The 11,459-nt window shown below is 45.2% G+C and overlaps 1 protein-coding gene across 1 annotated transcript in view; it reads right to left on the bottom strand.

The window, feature by feature from the left end:
* Window positions 1–4,832: 4,832 nt before the first annotated feature.
* LOC114592057 (von Willebrand factor A domain-containing protein 7-like) overlaps window positions 4,833–11,459 on the bottom strand; it is a 29,261-nt gene continuing 22,634 nt past the window's right edge. The window contains exons 16-18 of the mRNA XM_028719891.2: window positions 10,115–10,338; window positions 8,362–8,481; window positions 4,833–5,016 (exon numbers count right to left, since the gene is read on the bottom strand). Coding sequence (XP_028575724.2) covers window positions 8,373–8,481; window positions 10,115–10,338 — 333 coding nt within the window. The 3' untranslated portion in view covers window positions 4,833–5,016; window positions 8,362–8,372. The remainder of the gene's footprint in view (window positions 5,017–8,361; window positions 8,482–10,114; window positions 10,339–11,459) is intronic.

Below are 11,459 nucleotides of genomic sequence, written 5' to 3'. Positions count from 1 at the left end.
GTGATCTTTGTTTTCGTGTGTGAGTGAGGTGGGTGGGTGTTTTGGATCAGGTTAGCCATATTGATTTGTATGCTGTCTTTCAGGCGTATTTCAAGCTCTAAATCTACCCTCTGGGTTCTGCCCCTGGGGACAAACCACACATTAGGTTTAATGCCTTGTTTGCTGCTGTCCCTTTAACAAATTGCAGGCAAGGGGGGAAATCCCAATTCCTGCGAACTGCAGCTCTGAATACCACCAGTCCCTTGTGCCTGTAGTTCTTTCATTTAGGAAAACAAACACGATTGCATAGCAGTGTGTGCCTTAATCAGAATGTGTGGCTTGGGCCCTGCTTAGTGTGAAACGCCCTTCACCTGCAGATATTTTGGCCCGTACAAGAGGCCAAATCCATGCAGGTCTTCAGCCAAGTCAGTTCTTCGGAAAAAGATGTTTACAGCAAAGTGAGTTCAAGATTAAGGTCATGTCCACACAGGAACGGGCAACTTTATCAGTTTCAGTTTCTTATTTTTCCAATCATAAGTTCAACTCTCCCCATTTCCACATGACCATGTAATTATTATAATTTTTAAAGTCATCAGTATTGTAGTTTGGTTTTTCCTAATGTATGCCTTTTCGTACGTACTTTTGCTTAATTTACACACTTTTTTTGCAAAGCACTTTTCCCTGATATAAATCATTTTTGTCTGTTATTTTCATAAATTTATGCATTTCTAAGCACACTTTGCCCTATTATATGTATTTTGGTAAACATTACATGGCCAGTAGCGTAGGTAGCCGGGGGCAGGGTGGGGAGGTGTTATGAGAAAAAAACCTGCTCCTTTTCCCTTATGGGGTACCAAAGAGCCCATATAGAGTCCTTTTGTAGGTTCTCTATTGGTAGGAGAAAATAACAGAGGCCAACCAGAGAATATTTAGAAGCAAAGCAGCTAGTAAGACTGATCTTTATTAAAGCTGTTGCAACAGGGTGCTCCCCTCACACACAGGAGAGAGGAGGAGGACCCAGAGCCATGCGTGCAAGCCCTTAAATTGCCCACCCTGGAGTCCAAGAACAGCCCCAGAAACATCATACATACATCACAGAAAAGGCGGTCTACAACAGAAATCTGAGTGCCTTGTTTATCTCCTGTCTGGCAAGTTACCTGGTTGCATTATCTGGGTTTTGGCCACTCTTTTGTTTTATAACTACTTAATTCCTGAATCTAGGCCACAGGCCACAGGCTCACGCCCTGTTCATATCTTGAATGTGCCCTTAAGACAGGATTTGTGAGGAAAGAGACAATGGGGAGGTTTCCCACTTTGACCTTGCAGAGAAATATTTGAGGTCAATTTGTTCAGAACCTTTTATGTGGGGTTTCAGACATGTGGTTTATAAATACAGTTATGAACATTTATTTATTTTTTATATATGGCCTTAAAATTCTTATAACAGCGGTCCGTGTCAGATGGGGGAGGGGGCTTGTAGGCTGCCATGGGGGTCTACGTTGACTGCTGCACCTTGAGTGCTTTGTTTCTGGGCAGCAGGGGAGCTTGTGTACAGCACTGCATCTCCTTGGCTGTAGGGCTGCCCTCAAAAAGCTCAACAACACTTTCCCTAAAAGAACAGTCAGTTTTGGTCTGCTGGCGGAGGTTGCTGCGTGGCTGGAGAACCACATTGCAAAATCTGGAGAATTTAGAGAAAGGTTTTCCTCCCTCTCATAATGCCCAAAGAAGCTGAATGCTTGGAGATTCGGGCCACACGAAAGGAAGTGCTTCTTCACACGGGGCATCGTTAACCAGGAAACACCGGCCTGCGAGCGTTGCAATTGGAGAACAGCCTTTACCAAAGGTGTCATGGGCTTTGAAGACACTCAAACTCAGGACGAAAGGGAGAAACATGCTAAGAGGAAGTCACGCTTGGCAAACCCTCACCGTGATCAACTCCTGCCCGGAAACCTAGGTCCATAGCTGTCAACCGTCCCTTATTTGGCAGGAAACTCCCTTATCCCAGCGCTGTTTCCTGCTGCTGTCCCGGATTGATGATGTCCCTTAAATTTCCCGGGTTTCAAAGGAAGCAGCTCCTCTCCCTCCTTCCCTGCCGGCCAGGGAGGAGGGAGGCTCTAACTGTGTTGCTTGGCTGCGTTGCTCACCCAATAAGGAGTCTAAGAATAATAATAATAATAATAATAATAATAATAATAATAATAATAATAATAATTTATTTATACCCCGCCCATCTGGCTGAGTTTCCCCAGCCACTCTGGGCGGCTCCCAATCAGTGTTAAAAACAGTACAGCGTTACATATTAAAAACTTCCCTGAACAAGGCTGCCTTAAGATGTCTTCTGAATATCAGGTAATTATTTATCTGTTTGACATCTAATGGGAGGGCGTTCCACAGGGCGGGCGCCACTACCGAGAAGGCCCTCTGTCTGGTTCCCTGTAGCCTCACTTCTCGCAGTGAGGGAACCTCCAGAAGGCCCTCGGCGCTGGATCTCAGTGTCCGGGCTGAAATGACTGGGGGGTGGAGCTTGCATGCCTTGTGCCTGGCCGCGTTGCCTGGGGACTCGCCTTTGCTCAGCGCTTCCCAGCGGAGAGGTGACGGTGGTTTTCCTTGCTGCATCCCCTTTGCCGGGTTGCTGCGCTGTGGGAACCACCGCTTGAGGCTTTGTTTGGCTGCTGGCCAGGCTTTCTGCCTTTGGCTCGGAGGGGCTCAGAAGTTGAACATACCTATGCTCGGAATGGTTGGACAGCGTTCTCGAAGCTACAAACATGAGTCTGACCAAACTGCGGGAGGCAGTGGAAGACAGGAGTGCCTGGCGTGCTCTGGTCCATGGGGTCACGAAGAGTCGGACACGACTAAACGACTAAACAAAAATGCTGGGAATCAGATGGATACGTCATCAACGGCCCACTCACCCTTGCTGGGGAAAAGGTCTGTCTGGAGCAGGGGCACACGGTGGGGGGAAGAGGAAAGGAGCTAGTTGAGTACAATAGCAGGCGGCAATCTCGTGGGGGGGGGGGCTTTTGGATTTGTTTTGGAGGCTCCTTCGATTGACTGTTATGAGGGAAAGGAAAGGAGCTGGTTAACTAAAATCCTTTATTTTGGCTGCTGATCCCTTATTTTCGAGGCTGCTGGTCCCTTATTTTCAAATCTGTAAGTTGACAGCTATGCCTAGGTCCCCAGTGTGGAAGGATGTGTGGATCCAGAATTGGCCTCCATAGGCACTTACAGACTTGCTGTTAAAACCGTGTTTATGGAAGACAATCTTACTCAGCTACGAGTGATCGCCAAAGAAGAAGAAGTGAAACTATGGAATTTGCTCCCACATGATAGACTCTGCCTTGGCTGGCTTTTAAAGAGAATGTAAGAACATAGGAAGCGTCTTCCGGATCAGGCCAATGGCCCACCTGGCCTAGCATCCTGTTCTCGCAAGACCAGCCAGATGCCTTTGGCAAACCTGCAAGAGAATCGGGGGTTTGTTTTTTTCAGTGACTCATCCAACCTTATTTGGGAACCTTATTTGCCTTGAGTGCCTTTTGGGAATCAGATGCCTGTGGCAAAAGTGGGCCAGGGGCAAAAATGTGAAAGTTACTTTCTACAGCAGTTAGTTTCTACATGTGATTATAACCCCCTCCATTATCCTCCTCCTAGGCAAGCCAAAGGCACTATCAGAGTTCCAGAGGACCATTTAACCTAGCAAAAGCACTCCTCGCAGGGCCAGAAAAGGCTATAACTGGGCAGAGCATGTGACTTGGGGAAAGGTCTTGAGGGTGGCCCTAATAATAATAATAATAATAATAATAATAATAATAATAATTATTATTATTATTATTATTATTATTATTATTATTATTATTATTATTTGTACCCTCCCCATCTGGCTGGCTTTCCCCAGCCACTCTGGGCGGCTTCCAACAAAGATTAAAAATACATCAAAATGTCACACATTAAAAACTTCCCTGAACAGGGCTGCCTTCAGATGTCTTCTAAATGTCAGGTAGTTGTTTATCTCTTTGACATCTGATGGGAGGCCATTCCACAGGGCGGGCGCCACTACCAAGAAGGCCCTCTGCCTGGTTCCCTGTAGCTTTGCTTCTCGCAGTGAGGGAACTGCCAGAAGGCCCTCGGCGCTGGACCTCAGCGTCCGGGCAGAATGATGAGGGTGGAGATGCTCCTTCAGGTATACAGGGCTGAGGCCATTTAGGGCTTTAAAGGTCAGCACCAACACTTTGAATTGTGCTCGGAAATGTACTCTGAGCTTGAGGTTGCAGACGCCTGTTCTCTAAGGCTGAGCTCTTCAAATAATGGTTCTGCAATTTTGCAGAAGAAGGTGGATGTGAGTGATGCTGATTGGCTAGTGCTTCTGACATCAGCATGATATATATATGTGCACACAGGAATACCAGCCCTCAGTCCAAGAGGCAAGCACATAGTGGAAAATTAAAGTTTATGCAATTAAAGTGTTCTGTTGCCCCAGTGCAAGAAACCCACTTTTAAAAGAGAGATAGACTTTCTGTGGTTTGGAAAGTGAAAGGGTGGGGGGTAGCCTTGAAAAGTGTGGGAGGGAGGAATGATTAACGAGAAACGGTGTAAACACCCCGCAAGAAAACCGGGGTGCTTATTGTTGTATAACCTCTGTAAACAACTCAAGATGAAGGCCGCCAGATGCAATCGAAGTTCCCCGTAAGCTTTGTGCAAGCAAATCATGAGGAATGCTTAATAAACAGGTCGTTTGGAGGGACCAATATATGCTATGGGCCCAGAAATTCTGGCTCATCAAACTGATGGATGCTTTGTTAGTATAGACTGCAGACATGCCCATTATTCTTAACAGTGAAGGTAAACACAGGCACAAGTGCTTTCTGAAGTTTGTTTTATTTGGCTGTGGGTGTAATGGAGGCTGCCAATGTAGCTGGATCACCACTTGGCAGTTTAACATCTGGATAGTATCTCCTTCCCGATTCAAATGGCACCACGAAACCAGAAATGTGACTCTCCAAAGCTTATTGCCTTTTGTGATAGTCATATAATGCAGTTCAGCTGTTAGGAGAGAGAGAAAGAGAAAAAAAGAATTTCTGCATGAAAAGCATCAAGGTATCTGTCAGTGTCCTCCCTCTCTCAAATCCCCAGATCCGGGGAGGACTTTAGGGGTGCCACATATGTCCTTTGCTTCTTCCGTAGTTCAAGGTCCAGCTTGAACTCTGACCTAGAGAAGCAGCAATGGGAGAAGCTGCTTCTGTTGAATTTCTGCCAGTCAGCTGGGCACAGAGCTTCTGTCGAGAGAAAAAGATAGCAACTCTGCTGACTCCCAGCCCTCCTGTTCCTCTGCTAACTCCTTATGCGGTTGGAGTTATTCCCTCACTAACTCCTTTTAATGTTTTTTTTTTTAAAAAAATATTATTATATTTATATAAAGGGATTTGAACCCTAGTTTCCCATGTCCTAGTTTAGCACAATCGCCATTATACCACACGGCCTCTCTGCTGTCATTCAGCAGCAACTAGATCTGTACAGTGGTACCTCGGGTTAAGTACTTAATTCGTTCCGGAGGTCCGTTCCTAACCTGAAACTGTTCTTAACCTGAAGCACCACTTTAGCTAATGGGGCCTCCCGCTGCCGCCACGCGATTTCTGTTCTCATCCTGAAGCAAAGTTCTTAACCTGAAGCACTATTTCTGGGTTAGTGGAGTCTGTAACCTGAAGCGTATGTAACCTGAGGTACCATTGTAAATAAAACACAATTTTAGACCTGCAATTGTACTTCAAATCACACTCCCCAAAAGCCCACTCCCAAGGGCTGGTTCTTAATATATGTTTATTCAGAAGCAATTCCAATTCAGCAGAGCTCCCACTTCTTTCACTAGCAGAAATTACTCTTTCATTCTCCCCCCCCCCCCGAATAGTGCAACTGTTATTTTTAATATTTCTTTTTTAAAGGACAAATTGATCATAAAAGGTTCTATAGGCAGAGTACAAAAAATGACAAGAGCTGATTCGCTAACGTTGTGGCCGCAGTGAAGGAAATATCTAGTTAAAGAGTCAGTTAAGGGAGAAGCTGATGGTGCTTTATAAGGGCCTTTGCCAACTCAGTGCTCTCCAGATGTTTTGGACTACATTTCCCATCAGCCCCAGGCAAGCAGGTATGGGGCGAAGCAGGGCCAGTGAGGGGACTGGCTTCTGGAGAGAGCTGTCTGTGGGATAACATATAACCAACATGCTTAACTCTAATTAATGCATGAAGGGGTTAAAACCATAGAGCAAGCTGTCCTGCCAGGTTTAGTTCACCTCGGGAGAGACTAGGCAATCAAGCCTTTGTTCCCTCTGCCTACCTGAGAAGCTCAACGTGTGCGTTGGTCTAACAGCCTATATTTCCACACTTCACCTCGTGGTACATTTAGTGATTTCAAATCTCTGCTGGGGTTCCCTCACCAAAGAGTGCTTGCCCCAAACCTGGATCTTAGCATCCAGGAATTCTCCTTTTTAATACTTACATTTTGTCTCCTGAACCTACACTCTCGGGGCCAGGTAGAAAGGTTTGAAAGATCACCTCCAGCCCTTGGGCCTGAGGATCCCCACTCCGGTCCAGTGCAATGCTTTTGGCAGTCATGCTCTCTTATTTCCCTGTCCAAATGGTGATATCAGTTCCAAAGAAAACAGCTAGTTTGGGAGCAGGCCAAGCAGATGATGTCCCTTCCCTGTCCCATTGGGATCCATTCTTCTCACTGAGAACCATGGAGTCCTAGTTTTTAGCTGCAACCTAATCTAACAGGGGGGACGCGGGTGGCGCTGTGGGTAAAAGCCTCAGCGCCTAGGGCTTGCCGATCGAAAGGTCGGCGGTTCGAATCCCCGCGGCGGGGTGCGCTCCTGTTGTTCGGTCCCAGCGCCTGCCAACCTAGCAGTTCGAAAGCACTCCCGGGTGCAAATAGATAAATAGGGACCGCTTACTAGCGGGAAGGTAAACGGCGTTCCGTGTGCGGCTCTGGATTGCCAGATGCAGCTTTGTCATGCTGGCCACGTGACCCGGAAGTGTCTCCGGACAGCGCTGGCCCCTGGCCTTTTGAGTGAGATGGGCGCACAACCCCAGAGCCTGTCAAGACTGGCCCGTACGGGCAGGGGTACCTTTACCTTTAATCTAACAGGGAAGAACAGAACTGTCCATTCTTCTTCTTTCTCATTTCCCCCCAGTCTTAAATTAAGTTCTCCACATGTTTGCAGTGATTTGTGAATAATGATTGAATCCATGAAAATTCACCAGCATTTGGTGGATTTTTCTCCTAATATGCGTGTTATGTAATAAGATTAGCTGCAGTTCTCACTCAGGGCCACCAGTATGCATATGAAGGATCGAGAACTGTCGCTCTCTGATTGGTTAGCTAGTTGGGAGTTGTTACTGTTACAAGTTACTTAGTATTATATAAAACAGCCAGCTAGGCTGCGCTGAGTCTGACTCCAAGAGAAGAAGAAGAAGAAGAAGAAGAGTTTGGATTTGATATCCCGCCTTTCACTCCCCTTCAGGAGTCTCAAAGCGGCTAACAATCTCCTTTCCCTTCCTCCCCCACAACAAACACTCTGTGAGGTGAGTGCGGCTGAGGGACTTCAAAGAAGTGTGACTGGCCCAAGGTCACCCAGCAGCTGCATGTGGAGGAGCGGAGACACGAACCCGGTTCCCCAGATTACGTGACTACCGCTCTTAACCACTGCACCACACAGTTCTAATTGCTGTAATAAAGAGCTGTGAATCTAACAGAGCTGTGTCCTTCGTCCATCTTTCCCACTATATAACAATGCGCATGTTTGTGTGCGGTTTTTACATTATATAGAGTTCCCCCTAATAAAATGTATTTTTGAATGTTTTGCATGTATCCTTTCCCCATACACTTTCCCCTAATACAGTGGTACCTCTGGTTAAGAACAATTCGTTCCAGAGGTCCGTTCTTAACCTGAAACTGTTCTTAACCTGAGGTACCACTTTAGCTAAGGGGGCCTCCCGCTGCCGCCACACTGCCGCCACACGATTTCTGTTCTCATCCTGAGGTAAAGTTCTTAATCTGAGGTACTACTTCCGGGTTAGCGGAGTCTGTAACCTGAAGCGTTTGTAACCCGAGGTGCTGTAATACATGCATTTCTGCCAACATTTTTTGTCTGGAGAAGTGCGTTGCAAAATTCAGGCACGTATGACTCCTCACGGGTAGCTGTGTTTCAGTTTTGTGTGCATTGTTTCGGAAAGTGTGAATTTAAAGGAAAGCCTTTAAATGCACACTGAGCTGGGATCCTCCCCTATCCCTACAGTTACTGGAAGGGAACATTGCCCCAAACATTGGAGAGCTGCTGCTACTGTTCAGATTCAATGACTGCACTAGAAGGACCAACAGACAGCGTGTTATACCTGTTGTAGGTTTATGAGGCGGCGGCAGGACGGGACCGTCTGTAGTCTACAGTAAAAGTGTTTGTGTTCCCGTTTTCATCGCTGATCAGGAATTCTGCATAAGGAGAACAGCAGTTCGACCTACAAAAGAAGACACAAGGCCGATAAGCCTAAGATGAGAGGAAGGGAAGCTCTGATGGGCGTGTGATTCAGAGGTCATGGTCTCACGATATGCAAAACCCCCCACCCTATATACAACAATGGGGAAATATTGTTAACATTAGTTGAAAAGAAAGCAAGCATTGTTTTCAGGGACTTCCCGAAGGCCTTTAGGGAGGTATTCTTATATGCAACGGCCGCAGCTCGGACTTTGGTGGCAAAGGGGCGGAAGGAACAAGAAGCCCCGACAATAACGGATTGGCGTTACAAGCTACAAGAATTTGCTGAAATGGCGCAGTTAACAAATACCCTGAGAGGCAATTCAAAACAAAAATTTATGGGAAAGTGGGATAGATATAAAACATATGTTCAAAAATACAGTACAGTGGTACCTCAGGTTAAGAACTTAATTCGTTCTGGATGTCCGTTCTTAACCTGAAACTGTTCTTAACCTGAAACACCACTTTAGCTAATGGGGCCTCCCGCTGCCGCCACGCGATTTCTGTTCTCATCCTGAAGCAAAGTTCTTAACCTGAAGCACTATTTCTGGGTTAGTGGAGTCTGTAACCTGAAGCGTATGTAACCTGAGGTACCACTGTAAATAAAACACAATTTTAGACCTGCAATTGTCTTTCAAATCACACTCCCCAAAAGCCCACTCCCAAGGGCTGGTTCTTAATATATGTTTATTCAGAAGCAATTCCCATTCAGCAGAGCTCCCACTTCTTTCACTACTAGAAATTACTCTTTCATTCTCCCCCCCCCCCCCGAATAGTGCAACTGTTATTTTTAATATTTCTTTTTTAAAGGACAAATTGATCATAAAAGGTTCTATAGGCAGAGTACAAAAAATGACAAGAGCTGATTCGCTAACGTTGTGGCCGCAGTGAAGGAAATATCTAGTTAAAGAGTCAATTAAGGGAGAAGCTGATGGTGCTTTATAAGGGCCTTTGCCAACTCAGTGCTCTCCAGATGTTTTGGACTACATTTCCCATCAGCCCCAGGCAAGCAGGTGGAGCACGATTTCTGTTCTCATCCTGAAGCAAAGTTCTTAATCTGAAGCACTATTTCTGGGCTAGTGGAGTCTGTAACCTGAAGTGTATGTAACCTGAAGCGTATGTAACCCGAGGTACCACTGTAAAGGTTCGCTATCTATGCTAGCATTTGATTGATGTTGGAGTGGGACTGAGTTGAGATATAAGACTAAGAGCACATATTGATATAGGAATGTATTAGATAAAATGTAAAGAAATATACAATAATAAGAGTACATTCATTTGTAAAAAAGGAATAGACAACGGGATAGACAGGAAGTCTAGTGTGTTGGTATGTATATGATTTTGGGGGGGAATTGTTTTTGTTCTTTCTAGGTATATAAAATTTGTATATAATTTTTGTATACATCTTGGAAATTATATTATAAGTCCTCTAATGTAATATGACAACGTTTACCAATGTAATATAAGAATGTTAACAAATAAATAAAATGCAAATAATAATAATAAAAAGCAAGCAAGCAGAGGTAAACAGGAATCAGCCTCTGCTGTGGAGCTCCATGATCAGTGGTCATTTTCTGCACCATGCCATCAGATTTCTAGAAACCGGATATACATACTGATAGTGACACATGACTTCCTTGCTGCCATCAGTCCCCCGTGGGCTGCAGGATAGACCAGAAGGATTTGCACTGATTTGGACGGTGACAGCGCTGTGATTATCCATTGCAGAGAACCTCATTTTCCAAATGTGCCGAGAGCAGGTAGGCTTGTGCTGGAATTTGCTGACACAAGGCATGTAAAGGTCTAGAAGCGCGTGGTTTGGTGGGATCTCATCAGTTTTCTGTTTGGATGGAGCACAGGTTGGTTAGGAAGAACCAAGAGTAGCCATCTGTAAAGACCACTTTCTGCTAGGAATTGGGTAGCCAACACGGTGCTCTCTCGGTGGACTACAATACACACAACTCCTGACTATTGGCCATGCTGATGGAGGCTGATGAGAATTATAGTCTGGAGGGCACCACGTTGGCAACTGTTGAACGGCAGATGGATCAATCAGTCTATTGCTTGTCTATGTCAGTTTCACATGTGTTCATAAGTCCCATTTTCACATTAATGTGTGTGTTTTAAAAAAACAATTGCATGCAAATTTGTATTTAGACATTATATAGATTTAAATACATGCATATATATATCTTTATATATGCATGTGTGTGTGTGTATGTTTAAATACAAATTTGCATGCAGATTTTTATTTAAAAAACACACACACAGATTAAAAAGGGCTGATCGCCAAAGAATTGATGCCTTTGAATTATGGTGCTGGAGGAGACTCTTGAGAGTCCCTTGGACTGCAAGAAGATCAAACCTATCCATTCTTAAGGAAATCAGCCCTGAGTGCTCACTGGAAAGACAGATCCTGAAGCTGAGTCTCCAATACTTTGGCCACCTCATGAGAAGAGAAGACTCCCTGGAAAAGCCCCTGATGTTGGGAAAGATGGAGGGCACGAGGAGAAGGGGACGACAGAGGACAACATGGTTGGACAGTGTTCTCGAAGCTACCAGCATGCGTTTGACCAAACTGCAGGAGGCAGTGGAACAGAAGTGCCTGGTGTGCTCTGGTCCAGGGGGTCACGAAGAGTCGGACACGACTAAACAGCTAAACAACAACATTTCTCAAACTGGGAGGCATTTGGGAATGTAAGAGAATTCACACAATAATAGAAATGGGAGCGGAAACTGCAGGTGTTCACTTATTTGTCCCATATCTGGAGCAAAAATCAATACAGCAAATAAGATTGGTATTCACTGTTGTTGTTGCTTTCAGTCCATAAAAAATATGTAATTGATTATGTCTCTCCCACAACCGCCCCCCCCCCCCAATTTGGATTGTGTTTCCTTTGCATTTTAAATGAATGGGGGTGGAGTAACATGACGACAACATAACTTACGTAACCTGCAAAA

This window comes from Podarcis muralis, chromosome 2, assembly GCF_964188315.1.
Source record: "Podarcis muralis chromosome 2, rPodMur119.hap1.1, whole genome shotgun sequence".
Lineage (NCBI taxonomy): Eukaryota > Metazoa > Chordata > Lepidosauria > Squamata > Lacertidae > Podarcis > Podarcis muralis.
This window is presented reverse-complemented; position numbering and strand designations above follow the sequence as displayed.